The sequence below is a fragment of the Sciurus carolinensis genome, chromosome 15 (genome assembly GCF_902686445.1).
Source record: "Sciurus carolinensis chromosome 15, mSciCar1.2, whole genome shotgun sequence".
Classification (NCBI taxonomy): Eukaryota; Metazoa; Chordata; class Mammalia; order Rodentia; family Sciuridae; genus Sciurus; species Sciurus carolinensis.
Window position 1 is genome coordinate 32,123,479 of NC_062227.1, and position 25,461 is coordinate 32,148,939.

The following is a 25,461-nucleotide window of genomic DNA, read 5'->3' on the forward strand; positions in this document are numbered from 1 at the left end:
TTTAGTTGTTGATGGACCTTTATTTTTTTCATATTTATATGCAGTGCTGAGAATCAAACCCAGTCCCTCATACATGCTAGGCAAGCACTCCACCACCGAGCCACTCCAGTCATCTAATTTAAAAATATATATATTTTTAGTTATAAATGGACATGATGCCTTTATTTTTTTATGTGGTGCTGAGAATTAAACCCAGTGCCTCAGACATGCTAGGCAAGTGCTCTACCACTGAGCCACAACCCCAGCACCCCCATTGATTTTTTTAAAAGTAATTTTTTCATGTACAAAAGTAGAGAGAATAATGTAATAAGTCCCATTTAACTATCCTCCAGATTTGAAAATTAACAAAATTTTGCATTTTTTTCACTTTCATTAGGTAAGTGAAAATAGGATAGTTAAAAGAATAAAATCGACCAGATGAGAACTGGATGGGCTAGAAAATGTGAATATATTGCACAGTGAATGTTGCATGTAGTGTAAGTTAAGTATCGTCCTATAAAATGTGTGTCTTGTATTCACTGGGTTCAAGGTATGAAAAAAGTGTGTGTGGAGAAGGAATAAAGGAAGGAAAGGAGGGAAGGAAAGCAAAGGAGAAAAAAAAAGGAAAGCACTGTATCCATTTGCACCCTTATTATCCAATACAATGCTCTATATAGAGGCGGCTTTGGATAAATGTTTGATGATGACAATAAGCAATGGAAACATGAGAAAAAAAATTTCTAGGATATACTTACAATAAAGTTTTCAAAATAGGGTAGCTGTCTCACAAGGTGACATTTACATACTTATGTTACTATTACTCAGCTAATTTTGAATACACTGTGTTCTAGGCAATATGCTAATTGCTTGGGATGCAGAAATAATTGACACATAACCTTTCTTTCATAGAGCTTGCTAATTAATGTGTGATGAGACAGCTGGGAGGAAATAATCTTTCCTCTAGGTTAAAAAATCAATAGTTGAGGGCTGGGGATATAGCTCAGTTGGTACAGTGCTTGCCTCGCAAGCACAGGGCCTTGGGTTCAATCCCCAGTACAGCAAAAAAAAAAAAAATCAATAGTTGAAAATGCTCATCCATTGTAACTAACCTAACCTGTTATGTTTTATGTTGTAAACATAAAAATAACCATATGTATGTGTAGTTGTATTTTTGTTTTATACAAATGGGTTCATATATATATATATATATATATATATGAACTTTATTTTTAAAAATTAAATATCAGAAATAGTCTCATAAGTCAGTGTTTTTGAGGGCTACCTTATGTGAATGTGTTATAATTTACCCACCTGCTATGTGCCAGAAACTATATGATATGAAGTATATAAAGATACATGAATCATAATCTCTTCCCTCAGGTAGATTACAGTCATAGGGACAAGACGGGAGATTACAAACATCTCAATAATAATTGAGTGGGTTATTAATCATGAGGATGAGTAGCTTATTTGTCTGGAAACATATCTCAATAAAGACATAATAATGGTAGTGGCTAATTTAGGACAGTTGGGTAGAATTATGGAATACTCTAGTTTTCTACTTTAATAAATACTGCTACAGGGGTGCTGGGGTTGTGGCTCAGTGGTATAGCGCTTGCCTAGCATGTGTGAGGCACTGGGTTCAATTCTCAGCACCGCAAATAAACAAATGAATAAAATAAAGCTCTATCAACATCTAAAAAATATATTAAAAAAATAATAAATAAATACTGCTACAAACCATTATCTCATTCAGTCCTCACAATTCTTCTAGAAAATTAGTAAGGTGATAAAGCTGATTGGACTGGTGCTGGGAAAACTAGATATCGAAGAATGAAACCAGATCCCTATTTTCACCCTGCACAAAGGTCAAATCAAAATGGATTAAAGATTTAGGAATTACATGGGCAAGGTGGCACACATTTGTAATCCCAGTGGCTTGGGAGGCTGAGGCAGGAGGACCCAAGTTCAAAGCCAGCCTCGGCAAAAGCAAGGCACTAAGCAACTCAGTGAGACCCTGTCTCTAAATAAAATACAAAAAAGGGCTGGGGATGTGGCTCAGTGATTGAGCGTCCCTGAGTTCAATCCTCAGTTCCCAAAAACAAAACAAAACAAACAAAAATACCTTAGGAATTAGACCAGAAACCATGCCACTGTTAGAAGAAAACATGAGGTTAACCCTCCATTATATAGACATAGGCACTGACTTCATCAACAAGACCCCTAAAGCTCAAGAAGTAAAACCAAGAATCAGTAAGTGTAATGCCAAACTAAAAAACTTCTGTACATGAAAGGAAATGATTAAAGAGTGAAGAGAGAGCCTACAGAATGGGAAAATAATCTTTGCCAGCCATTCCTCTGATAGAGGATTAACATTCAGACTATATAAAGAACTCAAGAAACTTAATTACAAAAAAAGACAACCCAATTAATAAATGGACCAAAGAATTAAATAGAAACTTCTGCAAAGGAATGACCAACAAATACATGAAAAAATGCTCAACATCTGCCAGGTGCAGTGGTGCATGCCTGTAATCCAAGCAGCTTGGGAGGCTGAGGCAGGAGGATCACCAGTTCAAAGCCAGCCTCAGCAACTTAGTGAGACCCTAAGCAACTTAGCTTCACAATAAAAAATAAAACAGGCCAGGGATGTGGCTCAGTGTTAAGCACCCCTGGGTTCAATCCCTGGTACCAAATAAATAAATAAAGTTATGAAAGGAAGATCAGTAGAGGAAGATCCTGTTGAGGAAGGAGGGAAAGGAAAGGGGAGGAGGAAAATGGGAATTGAAATCAAATTCTGTCAAAATGAACCCTAATACTATGTATAATTGTAATGCTCTAAAATTTTTTTTAAAAAAGAAGTTTAAAAAGCTAGGCATGGTAGTGCGCTCCTTGTATCCCAGCTACTTGGGAAGCTGAGGAGGGTTGCAAGTTCAAGACCAGTCTGGGTAATTTAGGAAGACCTTGTCTCAAAACAAAAAGGCCTGGGGATGTAGCTCAGTGGCAGAGTACTTAGCATGTGGGAGGTGTTTGGTTCAATACCCAGTACTGCCAATAAAGAGTGAAAGACATGATTCAAGTCATCAGGGAACTATATATAATACTTTAAAACCCATACTGTTTTTATTTTTTCATTCATTCATTTTGGGGAGATAACTTACTATATTGCCCAGGTTGGTCTCCAACTTCTGGCTCAAGCAATCCTCCTGCTTCAGTCACCTGAGTAGCTGGGACTATAGGTGCACATCACAACTTAAAACCTTTAAATTAGCTAGCTATATGCACAAAGCACTATGTAAACGCTTTGGGGCATAAATACGTGAAACTCTGTCCTCCAAGGGCTCCCAACTAAGCATTCTCATCTGGGTATAATTTGGTTACATTCTTCATTCCTAAATACACTGGGCAGGACTCCTGAGTGAAAGTGACCATCTCGAAACTAAAATGAAAGGAGGAATTTTTTTTTTTTTTAAGATAAAGGAAAAATGTTTTATTGCTTTGCTAGCAAAGGAGAATAGGGCACTCCTATCCAAAGGCTGTGATTCTGCCCATGACGGGGAACAAGGAAAACCAAGGGTTTTTTAACTGACTAGAAACAGAGGTTCAAATAAAGGTTTTAGGACTCTTGCTTTTTTCCTTTCACTCCTTGCAAACCATGTATCCAGGCTCTGGAGGGTTTGTAATCCCAGAGAAAGACTGTCCTTCATGATAGTCTCCCAAAAAGTCTAGAAGAGAACTCTGAAAGCAGGATCTGCCCTAACTGATCCATAGGAACTGAATGTAACCATATGATTGAATCAGAATACATGCTGAACAGGCAAGAAAAGCACTGGTTATCAATGCCACCATCTTAGAAACAGTATTGAGGGACTCTACAAAGACATCATCAGTTCTCCAATTTTTTTCACACACACATATATACATTTGGTACATGGTTATCTTCATGCAATAACTGGAGCAAAACTATATGTATTTTATGAACAGGTTGAAGCAGTAAAAAAGTGAGAAGAGATGTTGAATGATGTGGAAGATGTCACTATTCACTGGCTAGTCCAATAACCATTGCCAATGCCCTCTTCCTTTTCTGCTTCTACTACGGTTGGAAAAGTTTTCATACTTGCATTCCCAGTATCCTACTTAATCTGGGTGGACATGTGACACAGTTCTAATGTACGTAAGTACAAGACTTCTGGGAAAGCTTTGACTTTTACTAAAAGGGTAGGCAGATGTATTGGGCTCCTCCACTCCTTCCCTCTTTTCTTGCTCTAAACACAAATGTGATGTCCCGAGCTGCAGCAGCTACTCTGTGTCTAGGAGATAACTAGCCATCCTGCTAAGGATGGGTGGAATCAGCTTGAGTCTCTGATGACATCGGTAAGACTCTGCACCAGTCCTGTTTTGCCAACCAGGAGACTTCTTGTGATATCATTTGTTAAAAAAAATTTTTTATAGTTGTAGATGGACAGAATGCCTTTATTTTGTTTTTTTTTTTTTTTTTTTAATGTGGTGCTAAGGATTGAACCCAGTGCCTCACACATGCTAGGCAAGTGTTCTGACACTTGAGCTATAGCCCAGCTCTTCTTGTGATATTTTAATGGCAAGATAATTAAATATATTTACATGCCAGGGACCAAACCTAGGGTCTTGTGCATGCTGAGCACACACTGTATCACTGAGCCACACCCCCATCCCCTATTAAATATTATTATTCCTTAAGGCCCTGTTGGGTTTCCTATAGCTGAAAGTATTCTTAATTACTATAAATGATGTGAGACCAATATTCTGGAAACAGTGAAGCAAAACAGTTTTAATGTTTCTTACTAATGCATTCATGAAATTATCATAAATTACTTTCCAGGGATTACTTTCTGGGCCCTTTTTATAAAAAACAATTCACAGAGAAACAATTTAAAATGAGAGAATTTATTTTAATATGATATACATGTATGTGCATATACTATTTTAAAAATAAGCATGTAAATTATAATCAGTATAAAACAAATCAGCCCTAATTTAATGTTATCAGAGTAAAAGAGCATGTATAGAAGTCAGTCTAACATTGTTGCACTTGCCTGTGAAAGTAAAAATACATAGAAGACTTAGCGCATTGTATTTTATTTCAGTTTTCATGTTATCATCATTAAAGTATAAATACCCTTAGGAATGTGCCAACTTATAACTTACATTCAAATAACCAAAATCTCTTCTTACCAGTTATTAAAGTACCATTAAATCATCTAAAATAAGTAATCTAAAAAATACTAGCCTAAATTAAAACCCTGAGGAATTAAAATCTTTTTACACAATAGTTTTGGTTAAGTGCAATTCCACGTAGGTAAAGACTACTTTATTTAAGGTCATACTTGGTAAGGCATAGTAAAAATAAAATCTACGTAAGTAATAATCTAAACTATATTTAATTTCTTGCTACAAAGTTGTTTTGTTTTCCTAAAAAGTAGTTTTTGCATGTCATTCTGGACCTCTTCACCCATCTGCTGGCTTATTTGCTTTATATACAGTAGTTAAAATTTGTGCACTAAGCTGAGTTGCCTTTACAATGATGTTCAGACATAATGCACACAAAGGGCTACATGCTAGAAAGTTCATGTCCATGCTCAACCATGGCCTGCACAAACTGCTTGAAGACTCGATCCATGTAAGTGCATTGCCTTGGCCAGATTCCCTCCAGAAAACCAATATGGCCTCCATAAGAAGTAAGGACCAAAGCAACATTAGGGTTTTGTTTAGCGGTTTCTATTGGAATAGCTTAAAGAAAGAAAATGGGTAGCAGGTAAGAGAAAGGAAAAGAGAGAGAGAGAGAGAGAGAGAGAGAGAGAGAGAGAGAGAGAGAGAGAGTCATTATCATTTTTTATTAGGAAATGTACATACTTTTATAATTTCTTATCAATATAAACCAAAATACCATCTAAAAAAATATGTGTAATGAGTATGGTTAAATGGAATGAGTCTAATTATATCAACTTTTTTTTTTTCAACATTCTTACAGTAGTTTATATTTACAGTCATGTACTAGACTATCATTTTTGGAAGAGTCAACCTAAGATTGAATCAGAACACAAAAGTATAGGCTGAATCTTGTTTTGAGAAATTAAAAATAATCTTAGCACTTTTGTGAATGTCATGGATTCATTATGTATGCTTTTGGATAACTATATGAAATTAGATTCCTGAGGCCACTGGTGGCTCTAAGGAAATATTCAAAATTATAAATATGATATACGTTGTAAAAACACAGATAATCAAAAAAAAAAAGGAGAGAAAGAAATTTTCTCAAATGGTAATAGTATTTATCTTTGGGTACTGAAACATCTGAAACATGAGTAATTATTTTTAATTTTTCTTCTTTCTCAGAATTTCTATTTATAGTCAAGAAAAAGAAAAGCTGTATTTTGAAAATATAGTTGGTATATTAAATATAATTCACCACTAATGATAGTCTTTACATGTGTCCTACAATATCGACTGAGAACAAACTTTAGGGATATGAATTACAGTTGTTTTACTTATTTTTCTCTAATGCTCGGAGTTCACACAGTACCAAAAAAAAAAAAAAAATTTTTTTTTCGTCCTGTGGACTGAACTCGGGGCCTGTGAATGGTAAGCATGTATTCTACCATTGAGCTACACCCCCCCATACCCAGAAATTTCTAACACTGACTGTTACAGTCATATCAGAAAAACAAAGGCGGTGCCACATTTGAATCATGTGAAAGATGCTGGCTGCCTGTTCTCTCAGACTGCAGACAATTGTCTACTATTTCAATGTGGCAGGACTATTTTAAGAGCTTGGGAAAGAATTGGAAATGAGTTTAAGCGTCGCCCTGTGGGTCAGGTTAAATGTTGGGAAATTTCTGTGGCTGTATGGCCAATGAAATATGCAAATGGATGAAGAAACTCTAGACTTACTTGATCCAACAAAAATATGCTGAACAATTACTATGTAATTCAAGTGATATTAAAGTTTACAGTTTTACTTTCTGATTTGTGGTCAAAGGTCAAAAATTTCAGCTATCTAAAATTACCTGTGCTTAAATGGGAGCTTGTAAATAAATAATGGGGTCTGGGGTTGTAGTATAGTGGTAGAGAGACTGCCTAGCATGTGTGAGGCACTGGGTTTGATTCTTGACAGCATGTATAAATAAATTAATTAAATAAAGGTCCATCAAAAAATAAATAAAGGATAATTAAAAATATATAAATATATACTTCAGGGGTTTTCTGAAATTTTTACAATATATAATGTTTAGAGTCAGAATAAATGTAATTTTTTCTTATTTTATTCCTTCCTTCCTTTCCTTCTTTTTTTCTTTCCATCTTTCCTTCTTTTCTCTCTTTCCTTTCTTCCTTTCTTCCTTTCCTTCATTCTTTCTTATGTGTGTTTGTGTGTGTGGTGTGGTTGCTGAGGATTAAACCTAGGGGCTCATGCATGCTTGCCCAGGGCTCTACTACTGAGCTGTATCCCTAGTCCATAATAACGGCTTTTAATGGAGTACTTGGGGAAAGTGTTTTTAAAAATAATTAGGGGGAAAGTAAGGAGAAAAGTCTTCACAAAATACTTTGTCAATTTTCATTAGGATAAAATCAGAGATCAAGCCTATTGATCCTTGAGCTACTATGATTACTTCTTTTTTAAAATATTTGTTTAGTTGTAGATGGAAACAATACCTTTATTTATTTATTTTTTATGTGGTGCTAAGGATTGAACCCAGTGCCTCACACATGCTAGGCAAGTGCTCTACCAAGGAGCCACAACACGGCCCTGATATAATTATTGCTAATCACACCACTTAATAGGCAAACACATGCACAGATATTGATGTTATCAAATTTTGTGCTTCCTGAATTAAGATAGCAGGAAAGTTAAGTCTGGAGTAACTTTTTTTTTTACTGTATCTAGGGGAGAAATTAAAACTGTTTCACTTTAAATATGACTGTTTAGCCCAAAATTGCTCTCATCATTAAGATATTCAAGGCCATTGTGTTTCTCAAGTTTCAAGTTCTCTTCCAGGTTAAAAGGGAAGAAAAACTTCAAATTCTTTTATATAGGAACTCCAGGAACATGAGACAAGTGATGACAATGTTCTCCTGAGGTAAAGATATTGTAACATAATCTGTCCAAAGAACACTGTATTTGATAAAAAGGAAAGGTTAGAAAAATGAGAACAAGCAAAATACTGAGTCCTAATTTGTCCTGGGATACTCCAGAGTCCCTGGACTAGACAATGAACTCTGAAACAACATTTCAGACATGATCTGAGACATTTAGATACTAAATTGTGAGTATTTAGTTATTTTTTATCACAATGAAAAACATAATTACGACTGATATTTTATGTGTTTATTCTTCCCCTGGCACTGGGGATTGAACAGAAAGGTGCTCTAACACTGAGCCACATCCCTAGCCCTTTCTATTTTTTATTTTGAGACAGGTTCTTGCTAAGTTGCTGAGGTTGGCCTCAAACTTTTGATCCTCGTGCCTCAGCCTCCCTAGCAGTGGGGATTACAGGTATACACAATTGTGCCCAGTCGACATTTATTATTACATTTTCTTAAAACAGAAAAATATTTAAAAAATTAATTCATGCCAAAATGTATTCAAAAATGCTAATTTTACCATGACTGGGTGAGAAAACATCATCCACAGAATTCAGGCACAACACTGGAATTCCTACTGACTTCAGTCTACGATTTGGGCTGGCATCAGTATAATAATCATCTATTGTTCGGTATCCAAACATGACAGAAGTGAATCTCTTATCAAACTCTCTGATAGACTTTGCCTGAGAAACAAAAACAAATTTTATCTATTCTTGCAATTAAAAGAGTAAATAAAGCATACTACCTGAAGTTTATCTCCTACCTTCATGACATGATCCATATCAATTTGTTTTACAAACATATGGCGGTGCCTAGAACAAAAGCATTTCAGAACTACAGTTAGGATCATTTCTACCTCAATCACACCTAAAATACATAATAACAAATAACTAAATAGCCTAGAACAGCGCACAAAGTTGGCACTCAAAAAACATTTGTTTAATTAGATACAGAAGTAATACACTGATGTTTGTTCTGAAGGTGATTTTTCTTTGGGAGGGTGGTTTCTGGAGACTGAACCCAGAGTCTTGTAGATTGGTTGTACAAGAAAAAGTGAACAACATTAAAAAAAAAAAAAAAAAAAGTATGCAAGCTGGGCGTGGTGACACACGTAGGTAATCCCAGCTACTTGGGAGGCGGAGGAAGGAAGATTGCAACTTCAAGGTCAGCTTCAATAATTTAGCCAGATCCTATCTCAGAATTTAAAATTTTTTTAAAAAGGGCTAGAGGCATAGCTCAGTAGAGCACCTCCTGTGTTCAATCCACAGTACCAAAAAGAAAAAAAAAAAAAAAAAAAAAAAAAAACCTGACAAAGTAATAAATAGTCACAGGGGCTAGGCTTATGGCTCAATGGTAGACCGCTTGCCTAGCATGTGTGAGGCTCTGGGTTTGACCCTCAGCACCACATAAAAATAATTAAAGTTGTAGGTGTCCACCTACAACTAAAAAAAATATGTTTTTGAAAAAAGGAATAAGCAGAGGCTGGGGTTGTTGCTCAGTGGTAGAGCACTTGCATAGCATATGTGAGGCACTGGGTTCGATTCTCAGCACCACATATAAATAAATAAAATAAAGGTAAAAAAAGGAATAAACAGAAACAGCTGTATTTTGTTGTTGTTTTGTACCTGGATTGAACCCAGGGGCACTTAACCACTGAGTCATATCCCCAGCCCTTTTCTTGGATCTTATTTAGAGACAGGGTCTTGTGGGTTGCTTAAAGCCTTGCTAAATTGCTGAGGCTGGCTTTGAACTTGAGATCCTCTTGTCTCAGCTTCCTGAGTCACTGTGATTACAGGAGTGCCTCACAACACCCAGCATCTGTACATTCTTCATCATGCCAATTTAACTGTTTAAAGATACACAAAGAATTCCAGAAAAATTAATGCAGCAAAGACAGTATTTTGTTACTATAATAACTGTAAGCTAAGAGTGTGCACAAGAATCTCTCTTATTTCTAAAACACACTAGGCTAGTAAGCACATGCTTAAGGAGTCATATTTTTTTGAAAGGAATTAATATTTATTGAGAGTGTAAAAGTGTCATTTAATCTCACATTAATATCTTCATTTTGTCTGTTTGTTTAGTGAAGTCATCATTTAGCTTTAGAAACTTTAAATAAATTGTCCAATATCTCAAAGCTAGTTACTAGACCCATGGTTGAAAAGGACATATATGTGACTGACTGAATTTCAAATCTTTCCTCTACTCTGATATATCTTCCATTTTTAGGACAATTTTTCCAAACTAAAGGAGATGTTCAAAACACGACGGTTACATGCCACGAAGTAGGTGGCAATGCCTTAATCATATGCGTGTGTCAGGCCCGAGGGCCTCTTCCATCCTTGTCCAGGGGAGTGCTAACCTTCTCTCCTTTCATACAATACAAGGAGTCATATTATTGAACCCTGAAGACACTTTCTTCAGTGCTTACTACCTGGAAAAGAATTAGGTACTGACAAGATTAGCAAGAAGTAGAAAATCTAGGGAATAGCCCATAATCATAATATTACCTTAACACATTCCACAATGTTTTAGTTTTTTACAATATGTGTGTATGTATATATATATATATATATATATATATATATATATATATATATATGTTTGTTTGTTTGTTTGTACTGGGGATTGAAGTCAAGGGTGATTTACCACTGAGCTATATCCCCAGCCCTTTTATTTTGTTTGTTTTTTTATTTTCAGATAGGGTCTAGCTAACTTTTAGCTGAGGCTGGCCATTGTGATCCTTCTGCCTCAGCCTCCCAAATTGTTGGGATTACAGGTGTGCACCACCACACCCAGCAGTTTGTAAGAAATACTTTCACAGTGATTTAGAACAGCGATCCTCAAAGAAAACATTATGAGGGCTGGGGCTGTAGCTTAGTGGCAGAGCATTTGCCTAGCACATGTGAGGCACTGGGTTCGATCCCTAGTACTGCATAAAAATGAACAAATAAAGGCATTCTGTCCATATGCAACTATAAAAAAATTTTTTTAAAGAAAAAAGAAAAAAAAGAAAACATTATGACTTTATCTGTAAGTTTAGGTCATGCTTACAGATTTTTATTTTATTTTTAAATTTTTATTTATTTATTTATTTTTTGTGGTGCTGGGGATTGAACCCAGGGCCTTGTGCATGTGAAGCACTCTACCAACTGAGCTACATTCCCAGCCCAGTTTTTTATTTTTGCATGCATTCACAATATGTAAATATTGTGGTACAGTAGTAAAGTCATGTCTAAACAAATATACATATATTGACAGTTTTTTTTTACTGTTGGGGCATGTGATCTAAAAAGTTTGGAGACAAAGAATTGTAAAGATTACTTACTTATTAACTGAAGACTGGAGGCAAGTTGTCAAATAGTAATTAAAAAGCAGCCAGTTCAGTGGTTTCTCCAATGACTCTGAGCAAGCAAAAGTATTCCAACCAACTGAAAAAGTGGCAGCTGCCATCAATGGAGTTTTGGGCCCAATTTTGCCCAGGTAATTTAGAAGCAGCATTCTAAAATGAGGAGAAACAGGAGACTTGGTGACTAATTTGTTATCTGTCTCAAGGCATCTCATTTCTTTAATATATTTTTTTAGATGCAGATGGACACAATACCTTTATTTTATTTATTTATTTTTATGTGGTGCTGAGGATCAAACCCTGTGCCTCACACATGCTGGGCAAGCGCTCTATCACTGAGCTACAACCCCAGCCCAAGACAGCTCATTTCTAAGTGTGGACTTCATACTAATGATAGAGGAGAAAAAGAGAAACCAGTGTTGATACAAGCAGATATATCTGTTCTTTTCTTCACTTCACACTCCTTTGTATATTGCAGTTGGCTGTACTGTGGATGGGACACATACAGTTATTTCTGTACATGTTTCCTTCTACGAAATAAAGCATGAGAACACAAGAGAAATCCACCCAGGGAGTCAATCTCAAACGTGGCTGCACACTGGTCCAGGTGGTACCCCAGAGATTCTAAGTTGCTTTGGGTAGCCATCCTCGTTGCTGAGGCACGAGGCTCAGCAAGGGTCTGGGGGCGCTCTCCATTCTAGAGTTAGACTTTCTGAGTTGTGGCAGAGCGACCGGCTCCTCAAGGAACTTATTTTCTCTTCCTACTCCTTCCCGCTATCTGTGCTTATCAGCAGTCACATACTTTTCTCTTTTTCTTTTATCAATTTTCCTGATTCTGTCCTGGTAAGAAAGACAAGAATTGAGTGTAATCTAATAACATGTCAAAAATCTAAGCTTAACACTGCCAACTAGAATAAAGGATAATGTACTGAATTCCATTTAATTTTATAGTTTCTATACCTAATAATTATTTATCAATTTTTTTCAATTGCTCAGGTTTCTAAAACAAGAGAAATAAAGTAAAAATTCTCCCTGGCTCTTTTTTTCAACCAAATAACTTTCAGGGTGAATGTGATGAAATTTCAGCAGGCACGTGGACATGTCGGTTTTGAAAATGACTCTACTAGTTGGAGATAGCACTGTGTTCACTAAGCCACATAAAGTGTCATGCTCCCATTCCTGCAAAGGGTTCATTCCAGGTTCTAGTTTTGGGGTCCTACTTGCTGGCTTGAGGTCAGATATTGCTAGGAGGCTGTTAAATGTACAAACTGCAACGGCTGGAAGGGAACTCAGAAGTAGAAAGATCCAGGAAGAGATAGGGTGTGGGTAATTCTTGGGTATTACTCAGGAGCCAAATGATGCCAAGATACTACCCTGCAAAAGGTTCTTTTACTTTGACAGAAAAAAAAAAAAAAACCAACAAAAAAAACAACCATTTACTTACCCCATTACCAAAAGAAAAAAAAAAAAATACAAGGAAGAAAAAAGAGTGAGATGGAGAAAGATCCCATGGATTAAGAGACTCAAGAGACATACCAATCCCATTGTGTGGGTGCACCTTATCTGGCTCCTGTATCAAATAAACTATAAAATCAAATAAATAGACAATTGGAAAAACATGAACAACAACTGAGTATTTGATAATGACAGTTAATTTTATTCAGGAAGGATAAGAATTTTTTTTAAAAAAAGAAAGAATCTGTGTTTTAGGGATACCAATAGAAATATTTATGCATTTACTTTTTTATTTTTGTGTCTGCCATTCCTGGAGGTACTGTAATACCAAGTTAATGCATAGATCAGACAGGGAAAGCCCCTATTCCATCTCCCTACTCCCAAAATCCATTCACTGTATCATTCTTGGATAGAGAATATATGAGTTATTAAACTGGTAAGAACATATACCACAATTGATCTTAGCTAAGAGGCCAAGAAATTATTCAAATGAAATATTTATTTATTAATTTTAATTTTTGTGGTACTGGGTATTGAACCCAGGGCCTCCTGTATACTAAGCTGACACTCTACCACTGAGCTACATCCCTAGCCTCACCTGAAATATTAATAAATGATATATGAGATATAGTTAACAATTATCAGAGTTGGGAAGGAGTGGGGGAAAAAGCTTGCTACTGATGAAACAGGATTATCTATGAGCTGATAATTAATTGAAGCTGGGTGATTTTTTTTTTTTTTTTTTTTTTTTTTTTTTTGTGGTACTGGGGATCGAACTCAGGGCCTTGTGCTTGCAAGGCAAGCACTCTACCAACTGAGCTATCTCCCCAGCCCCTGGGTGATGAGTTGATGGGGTATATTCTTGTTTTTTCTATATATTTGGAATTTATATACATTTTTAAAGTGTTTTCAGCATCTCACTGGGAAACTAGAATCTGGGTCTAGAGTGGCACAGGGTCCTTGACTTGACTCAGCTATGGCTCAAAGCCTACACTTGGCCCCAGGCATCCCAGGCTTGGGGATTACCCGAATCCATGGGGCACTGGGTCTAAGAATCTTCCTCAGACTATGCTTTTGTCAGCTGCATCTCCAAAAGAAAAATGTGTCAAGCTTTAAAACACATCTCCAAGTGTTGTAAGCCCAGCTGGGACTGTGTCACAGTTCTAGGCAACTAGAAAGGATGCTTCTTTCAAATAATTTACAAGACATTAATATTCAACCAGCTGTAAAGGCTAACGGTCAAGTTCTGCCTTCAGGCACTGAGGCTTCAGTGTGGCATGAATAGGCATTTCCCAGGAGCTTCTGAATAAAGAATGTGGGCCTGTTTATATAAGGTCTGGCCTTAAAAAAAGAGAAAAGGAAAAGAAAGAAAGGAAGTCAAGAATGTATATGATTAAGGGGGAAAAGTTCAGTTCTCACCCTGTCCTTTAAGCTTCACATTATATGGGGAGAAGGGAAGAGAAACTAAATTCTGTCTGTTAAGGACAATTGAGAAATTCTGCCTTTTTTCTGCATTGATTCAGATTTCTTCCTTTAGTAGGTCAAGGCAGACCTTCCATGCTAATGTAACAGATGTATTCTTGTCTTCTTAGTTTAATGTTTATCAGAATCTAAAAGGCTCTGGTTAAAGCCTGTTTTTCAGAGTCTATCATTCATAAAGGCTGTTCATTTTCAAGCACATATATACATATATATTCCTAAAATGTTGTGAAAACTGAAATGACAGATAAACCAATTACAAAATGAAAAGAAAGTATTATTTTTTACTTCAAGTGTTAACTGATTTAAAAAAGTACTTTGGGGCTGGTGGGTGTAGCTCTGTGGTAGAACACTTGCCTAGCATGCATGAGGCCCTGATCCCCCCATTAAAAGATAGTTTTTGGACAATGGTATAGGAATCTGAAACAATAAAATGCTAGATAATAAAATTTCAAATTTTCTTAAGCTCTCTCTCAATAGAACATAAAAAATATAAATAATGAGTAGTGGAAAAATAAACCTAAATATTAAATATGTTAAATAAAAGTTCCAAATAAGCTCTAATGTAATGACAAGCATCACAAACCATAATGATAAAACAGCAGCTGGAGTTAGGGGATTAACAACAAAATTTGCCCAGCAACAAAACAAAACAGAACAAAATGCCATCTAGGGAAAAAAATAATGAGAATTTCTGTGACTGGAGTGACAAACATCGTGGTGATCAGCTGTGCCCTGCTGAGTTACTCCACAGTGTACAGAACAGCGGTTCTCAGCTGTGCCTCAACCTTTGTTACTCCATTTTATAAAGTTGCAGTTTGCCATGAGCGACTCCATTTTGTGTTTAAGTGGAATGACTCCACACCTTGTTTGTACAAAAAACCACCACCATCTGCCTGGCACAACCATAAGGCACAAACTGATAAATAAATGCTAATAAGAATGACCACCCGTGAATGTATCAAATCAGCCAGAAGTCCAGGGATGCATGGGTATGTTGAACTCATATTGGAAAAGCCAGACCCACAAGTTTGTCAGACATATACCATAGTGATGCAACCCCCTCACTTGAGACTCATAAAAGGAGGAGCACCCTGAGACTGGACACGGCAGAACCTTGACCCTGTCACTGTTCACTCATCACAGGCCTTGCCCAGGAAAATCACCACAGTGATCAACCTCAGAGTCTCTGTCCTCAGACTTTAGCAGAGGGCAGTTTCTCCTGCCCACGACGACCAGGCAAGTCCCACTCCAAGCTAACACCTCAAGCTGACACACCAAACAGACAGTGTGAAACTGCTGACCTACCAAACCTTGGCCTAGAATATGTCCCCGTGCTTTGACAGTTCTGCGCACTGAACGGTAATCTTCTCTGATGGGTTCAGAAATCTTCTCTGACCACCTACAGTGATTCTTTGCATTCATATCAGCTTTCTGCCTTTGCTCTCTGAACCCCTGTGGCTGTCCCAACTCTTTCTTAGCCTTCCTATAATATATATATAAAACTGTGTGAAGTGTGATATGTGACTGAGTGTTACAGATACTAGAAATTAAGACTGGATTAAATGAACCTATGATTACCCAGCTTATGTCTACCAGGTGACCGGCAAGTATTTAGTACACTTGCAATAATCAAAGTGGTGACGCCTGTGAATTTATTTTTATTCCATAAATTCTGACACTGTGGAAAGACACAAATGTGTTTGGTCTATGCTAATGACACATCACAACAAATATCATGCTGCAGGTTCAGCTTTTCCAGTATCCAAGGAGAATGCAGCCCCAGCAACGGTGGGGAGGGTATCAGAACCAGTTCAGTGGGGGTAGAAGAAAGATGCACATCAGCTTTGTGGGGCACACAAAAGCCCGAGTGCCCTGAGGAAAGACTTGTACCCTTTGACCATATAGACTAGTAGCCAAGGAAAATATTAAACTTCACCAGAGTTAATTCTTTCCTTTCTTCAAACACATGTGATAAAATATGTCAAAACACTCATGTTAAAATGTCTAGGAGATAGCTAATCAGAACACTTCTCGGCTATTTTAAAAAGGGAAAACCTTACCCTCCCATTGAAACCCCAGCTGCCAGAAAAGGAGCAGAAGGGTACAGGCTGTGGACATGGTGAATAACCGTCTCCAAGTCTTCAGTGTTAGCACAACAGTAAGTCCTTGGTGTCTGCAAGCAGTGACAGTAAAGCAAAAAATTAAAATGTGAGGTTAATGATCTGTATAATGCAGAAGTGTTAAAAAATCAGCAAAAAGTCATCAATATGAAAAAACCTTTGCACATTCTTTTTTTAAAAAAAAATTTTAGATGTTGATAGACCTTTATTTTATTCATTTATTTACATGTGGTGCTGAAAATCAAATCCAGTGCCTCACACATGCAAGTGCTCTATCACTGAGCCACAACCCCAGCCCCACATACCCTTAATTAGAGTTTAACTTTTCATTTTCTATCTTGCAGTACATATGTATACCATTTGAAGTCAACATGAATCGGGTTGGTCCTAACAAAAGGTTCTAACATGCAAGAAGACTTAACACAAACAGGACAAAATCAATACAAATACCTTCAGTTAAACACATACAATTTACTACACTCAAATGTGTCTCTACCTTAACAAGAACAGTCAATTTAGGAAGAAAAAGCAGAATTATGTTTGAGTTGGGGGGAGGCAGGGTGGTACTAGGGATTGAACCTGGGGGTCCTTTACCAATGAGCTACATCTCCAGCCCTTTTTACTTTTTTTATTTTGAGACAGGGTCTCTCTAAATTGCTGAGGCTGGCCTCAAACTTGCAATCCTCCTGCCTCAGCCTCCTGCGTTGCTGGGACTATAGGTGTGTGCTACATGTCTGTCAAGGTAGAATTACATTTTTTAGAGAAAAAAATTTCTATTCTCCCCAAAGCCAAAATATGGAGGAAATATGCAAGGAAGTACAAAGGCCTTCCAATAATGCCACACAAGTACTAAATTGTGGCACTACCTTCTCTACCCTGAGAGCTATCTGCAATGAAGTAGGAAGTTTTCAGGCACGGCCTTTCCTCCTGATAAGGCCATAACGTACAGTCTGACTTACTAATCAAACCTTTTCTTTTATAAATTGTTTATCTATGTAGCCCCAACTGTGTTACACGGCAAAAGACACTTAAAAATGTCAAACTACGTAAAGCTGATTATGCCTAATACGTAGTGCTTCAAAACAAATGGTTTTCATGTGAGATTCTTCAGTAAGGGCCTTGTGGATAGCAGGAAAGCTCCACAGATGCTTCACAATTGAGGTCTGGGAGGAGGAACAATCCTCTATATAGACTGTGTGTGTGTGTGTGTGTGTGTGTGTGTGTGCATAAAGTATCTATAAGGGAAAATAATCTGAACTGTAATGATAAGGAGATGAATCTGATAACACTACTCATTACTAATAAGAACAGTGAAACCAGTGTTATCTGCACCACCCTAACTTTAATCTTCCTATACACCATAAGCAGACTAGGAAGGTTATATATCACCCACTGTTCAATCACGAGGGAAGAGTTGGAGAAAATTACAATTTTCAACAATCCATCCAATTAACCTCATCCCTAAAACACTACCTATTGCATACTGACATCTTTTCAAGATAGGCAAACATGGAATGCGCCAAAAGACAAATATTAACCTGCCAGTATTTACAATGGCTAACCCTTATTGAATAATTAAATTTATGTCTACAAAAGAGTGAACAAGATCCTGTTACATCTATTTTAAAAAAGAGGAAACTGAATTAAGAGGTTAATGATTCCTGTAACTTATTTATTTATTTATTTTTGCATGGGGTTGGGGGGGCACCAAGGGATTGAACTCAGGGGTGCTTAACCACTACGACGCATCCCCAGTCGTTTTTAATTTTATTTTTTATTTTGAGACAGAGTCTCGCTAAGTCTTTGGGGCCTCGCTAAGTTGCTGAGGCTGGCTTTGAACTTGCAAGCTTCCTGCCTCAGACTCCCAAGCTGCTGGGATTACAGGTGTGTGCCACAGTGCCTGGCACTCCTGTATCGTTTTAATAGTAAGTGACAAAACTGAGATAGAAAAGAAACAACAATTAAAAAAAAAAAAAAAACGCACCTTCATGACTAAATGCACCTGAGGGGTACGAATTCAGTGTAAAACCTAAATAAAACAATACCTCCCATCATGTTCACTTGTAGTGATTTGCAGAATTTGTCATGAGAATTTTAAGTGACTGAATCATTCTTAGTATTTTTATTGTACATGTTTATTGACACTGAATGGCTTTTAAAGTTTCTGAATTTTTTAAGAACAGCCCTGCAACATGTACTCCTGTTATACAAGCTGCCAGTGAAGTATGTGTGTATATGCTTGGGAACATGTGTGCTTTTACACACACACACACACACACACACCACAGTATATGAAAAATAGTCTATGGAAAATTAGGATCAGAGTCTTAGTGCCAGGAAGGACAATAGATGTCACCTGGTTCCTTATTTCCATATAAGGAAACTAAGGCCCAGCAAGGATGAATAATTTGCCAAAGGTCACAAGTTAGCAAAGTCTAGATTATATTGCAATAAGTAATCTAGTTCTTATAAAGCAGTGTAGTTCCATGAGCTACATATCAAACAAGTTAATACCTGAAACCCTTAGACATAGATGATGGTTTTTCCCTAAACATTTACCTCCAAACAGGTTAACAGTAAGATCAAAATGGATAATACTGCCAATGAAGTAGTGTGGCCTCCTGGCACTGCCTTTACACTAGATAAAGCAATATACAGTCTGATTTCTTAATTAAATCTTTTCTTCTACAATAGCACATCATATGACCCCAGCTGTGCTACACTACAATATACTACCTGTTTTCTTGGGTTTTTGTTATTTTTTTTTTCAAATGCTTTTTAAGTGGTAGATGGACACAATACCTTTATTTTATTTTTCCATTTTTATGTGGTGCTGAGGCTCAAACCCAGTGCCTCACACGTGCTAGGCAAGCGCTCTACCACTGAGCTACAACCCTAGCTCTTTTTTGTTTTTGTTTTTCATTTTTTTGGTACTGGGGACTGAACTGAGGGGTGATAACACTGAGTTATATCCCCAGCCCTTTTTATTTTTTATTTTGAGGCAGAATCTTGCTAAGTTGCTGATGCTGACCTTAAATTGTAATCCTCCTGCCTTAGCCTCTCAAGTCACACTGGGATTAGAGATGTGTGCCACCACACCAGGCTCGCAATAACTATTAAAATAACCAAAGCTGGGCTGGGGATATAGCTCAGTTGGTAGAGTGCCTGCCTCGCAAGCACAAGGCCCTGGGTTCAATCCCCAGGACCACAAAAAAAAAAAAAAAAAAAAAAAAAAAAGCAAAGCTGATCATGTCTCAACACGTAATGACCAATCACTATGGATCAAAAGTTACCAGAACTGAAAATGCAGCAAAGCTAGAACCTTTCCACATGGTCTTTCGCTTGCCTGCTCCTTCTGGCTTCCAAGATGGCTCCGGCCTGCTGGTTCATATTGCCACTGGCTGTCCATTCCTCACCTAGTTCCTGTCATTCTTCCTACAACCCCAAATGTGGGGATTCATTCTAAGGCTTGCACCCGCTTACTTTCTGGTCAACACCTGATTCTTGAAGGTATTATCCACCTCTACAGCTTCATCAAATACTTCTATGCAGTGACCAAATCAACTCTCCACTCTCTTACTTTCATCCTAAACTCCAGATACAAATCTCCGAGTTCCAGCAGGCAGTGAGAACTTATATCTATTGTAATGCTCTACTAGTACTTCAAATGCAAAATGCCCCAAAGTAAACTCTCTCTTCATGAAAATTCCCATTTCTCCTAACTTACCATTTTACCGTATGTGGCACCTATATTTGCATAGTTAAAACTATAGGTGAGCTGGGGAGATAGCTCAGTTGGTAGAGTGCTTGTCTTGCAAGCACAAGGCCCTGGGTTCAATCCCCAGCACCGCAAAAAAAAAAAAAAAAACTATAGGTGACATTGCCTTCTCCCCAAGTGGTTGACAAAGCACCAAGTCCTGCAGGTATTTCTTCCTCAGGACATCTTGCAGGACACACAGAAACTCCTCCTTACTCCTCTAGTAAATGCCTGGTAAATTGGGTTCTCTCAAAAGGGCAGTGGAGGCAAGGCTGTAAGCGCAAGCAGTTTCATTTGAAAGGTGATTTGGCAGGGATATGGTGAAATGAGTCAGAAAAGGTAAGATGCTAATAAAGGAAATGTTACCAAGCAGTTTATGGCTGTAGGCAACTAAGACTCAATTCCCTTGAGATGCTCTGGAACAGTGTGTTGAATATGACTTAAAATGATCCCAACAAGATGGCAAGTGTGCTGGGTTATTTATTCACCAATTCCCTTCAGCATCTGGTTGAAGGCTGCTCCTGGAGAAAGTTAACCCCCTGTCACTTCTGGTCTGCCACTGAAATGGGTCTAGGAGGCACCAGTGCCTAGGGAAACCCAACAAAGACAGGCAGGTGCTTGCAGTTGGAAACCTCAGCATAGGAATGGTAAGTGCCAAGAGGTAAGGTATGTGGCATGGACAGTCTCTGCTACAAGGCCTTTGTACCTCTCACCTGGACTGTAGCAATGACCTCTCAACTGGGTAACACCCAGCATTTCCTCATAGTCATCCACATCCCTACGTCCAGCACACTCTTGGATTAAGGGCACATAATCCTCCGAAGGGCACTTCCATTTCTAGTTATGCAGTCTTTCTACTTCATTGGCTTTCAATTGCCAATGGAATTAAGTCTGAACTCCTCTGCCAAGTGTTCAAGGCCTCCACCATAGGATGCTAAGTATTCTTTCCAGCTCTGTGTTTTACCATATCTCCACATGTCCAGATTCAGGCCAATGGGGCACTGCTGTTCTTTTGCAGGTCAGGAATCCTAATATCCTTGCCACCTGTGTAAACTTCATCTGCCACGCATCCCACACTGTCAACTATGACTACTGAAACTCTGACTTGAACAAACGCCAGACAACAGGTAAGACATGATCCTGTCGGCTAGAACGTTGTAGCCTTTCCCTACTTCTGCCCCTAATTGTCCAGTATCCCTTGTGAGTCTCTCTATTACTTCCTATTCACCTCTACCTGACAGTCAAACTGAACACTTGTCAAACACTTAGACACTTGTCAAACTAAACACAAACAGGACTGCAAGTGAGAATACCCGATTATTATGTTCTCATATGTAGAACTATGGGCTTATGTCACCCAATCTCTTGCCACTTGATAAGCTCCAACAGGAATATCACAAGCCTTCTTTTCTTCGTGTATCATGAGCCTAGTCAGGCACGGTGGTGCACGCCTATAATCCCAGCAAATCAAAGAGGCTGTGGCAGGAGGATCACAAGTTCAAAGCCAGCCTCAGCAACTAGGTGAAGCCCTAAGCCCCTTAGCAAGACCCTGTCTCAAAATAAAAAACAAAAAGGGCTGGGGGTGTGGCTCAGTAGTTAAATGCTCCTGGGTTTAATCTGGTAAAATGCTCCTGGGTTCAATTCTCAGTACAAAAAGGAAGAAAAGAAAAAGAAACAAGCTAAACGAAAAAACTTGAGTCCCATTAAGAAAGGATTCACTAGGGCTGGGGTGTAGCTCAGTAGTACAGCATTTGGCTAGCATGTGTCAGGCACTGGGTTTGATTCTCAGCACCACATATAAATAAGTAAAATAAAGGTCCATTGACAACTAAAACATATTTTAAAAAAAGAATTCACTATAATTAGCAGTTTTTTAGAAAAAGACTAGTTAATTCTCAGTTATTAGGGCTACTAACAACTAGGAACTATCTTACCGTGGTAATTCCTGTCTTTTTCCATGCTCCCAGGACAGATATAAATTGAACCACACCTAATCAGAAAAGGGATAAAAGAAAACCCAGCAAGATTCAGCGGGGCGATGAAACTTCTAGGGTAAAATGAGGATGGAAGAGTTCCTCTGGAAAAAGTAGAGAAAATCCAAAAGACAGGACACCTTCTAGCAGATGTTTGGGCATAAATATTCTATAAATTAGTCAAGTGTGGTGTTGTATATCCGTAATCCCAGATTAGGCTGCCTGAGGCAGGAGGAGATCAAGTTCAAGGCCAGTCTCAGCAAATTAGCAAGACCCTGTCTCAAAATAAAAATTAAAAAGGACTGGGATATAGCTGAGTGGTAAATCACTCCTGGGTTCAATCCCCAGTACCAAATAAATAAATAAAATAAAATATTTTATAAAATATATTGAATAATTTGATAATAATTACAAACTAAAACTGTTCTGTTTAAATTGTTCAACTGCAATTATGGTCAGAGAGCAAGAATAATCACAAACTGTTTAATGGCTTTTAGGGGTTAATTTTTTTAAAAAAGTACTGATGAGCATAATTAAGTATAATTATTTCCTAATTATTCATATATAATAGGAAAATAATAATGTATGTACTTCATATTTATCTATGAACTATATCTAATTTTCCTTCTTAATCAAGTAAGGGCTTCTAAAAAACAGAAAAACTGACTTCTTCCTAACTTAATTTTTTCTTGTCCTATGTTCAGAAGACCTATTTCAGAATTTTCAAATTTTTTATCAAAAAAGTTATTTTTTGGTATTGACAATGTTATTACTCTGAATACTCTGATAAAATGCTCTCAATATTCTCATTTCTTTTGAGACATTATTAATATTTTACCCACTTTGTATGTATATCATTATCTCTCCAAAATGGAAAAAAAAATTTTTTTTTTTTTTGTCTAGAAACAAATTTTAAAATTCGCCCTGTTAATCAGGGAGCCTTACTCTCCCCAGCTATTCTGGGAGGAGATTAATTTGCTAATCTGCAGTAGAGAGCATAATTCAGAATCCTTCTCTTTCTCAGGGGTGGGGTTATCACACATCCTAAATCAGATAGCCTAAATCAAGCTGTCTAGGATTTCAGGTTTCTGTCCAGGAAAAGGAAAACCAAAAGAGACAAGTGTCTTTTTAAAAACCATTTAAATTTCATGTGTACTTCACTGCAGTGTGTGATAATCATCAGGAGTTTAGGATATTTCATCTGATAATCTTCCATAAAGTATTTAATAATAGGTACTCGAATATTTCATGACACTATTTAAATGAACTCTATAAACTGGGTGCACACGCCTGTAATTCCAAAACTACAGAGGCTAAGGCAGAAGGATCACAAATTCAGGGCCAGCCTGGGCAATTTAGTGAGATCCTGTTTCAAAATAAAAATGAAAATGGGGGGCTGGGATGGTGGCTCTGTGGTAGAGCCCTTGCCTAGCATGTGTGAGGCACTGGGTTCAATCTCAGCACCACACAAAAAAAAACTAAATAGACAAAATAGAGGTATTGTGTCCATCTACAACTAAAAAAATATTTTTTAAAAAATGAAAATGGGGAAGGGTGTAGCTTGGTGGTAAAGCACCTGTGTATTAAATCCCCAAGTATCCTCCCCTAGACGCACACAAAGAACTCTGTAATTCTTGTGTGGTTATGGGCCCCCCAAAAGGAATAATCTTTTTATTATAGGACTAATTTATTTTATTTTATTTATTTTTTTTGGGTACTGGGGAATTGAATCTAGGGACACTTAACCACTGAGCTCCATCCCCACCCCTTTTTATTTTGAGAAGGGTTTCACTAAGTTGCTTAGGGCCTTGCTAAGTTGGCTTTGAACTTGTAATCCTCCTGCCTCAGCCTCCTGAGCGGCTGGGATTACAGGCATCCACCATCACACCCTGCCTCGATAACTGATCTCTCTACAGTGTGATTTGTTTGTGTTCATTCTACCCAACTCCTGTCCAATACCTAGTGAATTGCCCAAATGGTCCCTAGGACAATCAGTCTTGTTTTTGGAGTATGAGTTCATCAAATAAGGAATTGTAGAAAAGAAAAAGTACATGCGCATGAGGAAATCAGCAACTTTAACACACCATTGTTTTGCTTAGTCCACTGACAGACATGAAATGTCCAAGTGTCTAAATTTGTCTGAGAGCTTGTTAATTTTTTTTTTTTTTTTTTTTTTTGCGGTGCTGGGGATCGAACCCAGGGCCTTGTGCTTGCAAGGCAAGTACTCTACCGACTGAGCTATCTCCCTAGCCCAAGCTTATTAATTTTTAAGAAAATAACTAACCACAAAACAAAGAGCCCCAAGGGATATCCTGGCCAACTCAGGCCAAGATGGCCTGGGTGCCACCTTCCGGATTAATGCTTAATGGCTCTGCTCAGTGCTCACGCAGTCATGCCACACAAGCTGTATCACTCCATGAACCGTTCTGTTCCTGGCTTAGAGCAGGCCCAACAGACAGGTGACAGTTCTCTTCAGTCCAGGTTACTAAGAGGCAAATCTCATTTTCTTCCATGACTGAGTTTGGGGCCCGACACAGCTCACCTGATTCAGGAAAGCTGCCCTGTGCAGCACTCACCACCTCATGGGGATTTTCATCCTTCTGCACATGACATTCACTGGAGAGTGTTAAAAAATATTACAGACACCGAGACCTCACCCCAGACCCAAAGAATCCAAATCCAGGGGATGGGGTTCACGATTTGGCAATTTTCAAAGTATCCCAGAAGATTCTAATGTGCGGACAAGGCTGAGGACCACTGCTCGAAGAGAACAGAGACGGCTGAGTGCTGAGAGAGAGAGGAAGAAAACCGCAGCCACAGGAATGATAAAACCTAACTGGAGGGACTTGGGAGAAGGCAAATCAAGCTCATGGGGTCTGAATCCCTGGGGCTTCCTTGTAGTATTGGGAGAGGTGCTCCCAGACACAGAGGACCTGACACATATGAAATATTCACCAAATAGTAGTGAGCTATGAAATTATTATTATATCTAAAATACTTCAATTGTGTGTGTGCATGCGCACGTGTGCTACTGAGGATTGTGCATGCTAGGCAAGGGCTTGACCACTAGGCTACATTCCTAGTACTATTTGTTTATTCATTTGGTACTAGGGATTGAAATGAGGGGTACTCTACCACTGAGCAATATCTACAACACTTTTTTAAAATTTTTCAAAATTTTGTGATGGTTTCACTAAACTTCTAGGGTTTTGCTAAATTACCAAGGCA

At 37.9% G+C, this 25,461-nt stretch overlaps 1 protein-coding gene and 2 non-coding genes across 3 annotated transcripts in view; all 3 read right to left on the bottom strand.

Moving 5' to 3' along the window:
* Positions 1-4,887: 4,887 nt before the first annotated feature.
* Positions 4,888-25,461, bottom strand: part of Abhd3 (abhydrolase domain containing 3, phospholipase) — a 50,486-nt gene continuing 29,912 nt past the window's right edge. Inside the window, exons 5-9 of the mRNA XM_047526628.1 lie at positions 16,444-16,556; positions 11,426-11,599; positions 8,861-8,909; positions 8,615-8,780; positions 4,888-5,745 (exon numbers count right to left, since the gene is read on the bottom strand). Of these exons, the coding sequence (XP_047382584.1) occupies positions 5,567-5,745; positions 8,615-8,780; positions 8,861-8,909; positions 11,426-11,599; positions 16,444-16,556 (681 nt within the window). The 3' untranslated portion in view covers positions 4,888-5,566. The remainder of the gene's footprint in view (positions 5,746-8,614; positions 8,781-8,860; positions 8,910-11,425; positions 11,600-16,443; positions 16,557-25,461) is intronic.
* Positions 10,357-10,481, bottom strand: LOC124965867 (U6atac minor spliceosomal RNA). Its single transcript, XR_007105252.1, has one exon. It is a non-coding gene; the product is annotated as a U6atac minor spliceosomal RNA (small nuclear RNA).
* Positions 13,196-13,386, bottom strand: LOC124965907 (U2 spliceosomal RNA). The gene has a single exon (XR_007105287.1). It is a non-coding gene; the product is annotated as a U2 spliceosomal RNA (small nuclear RNA).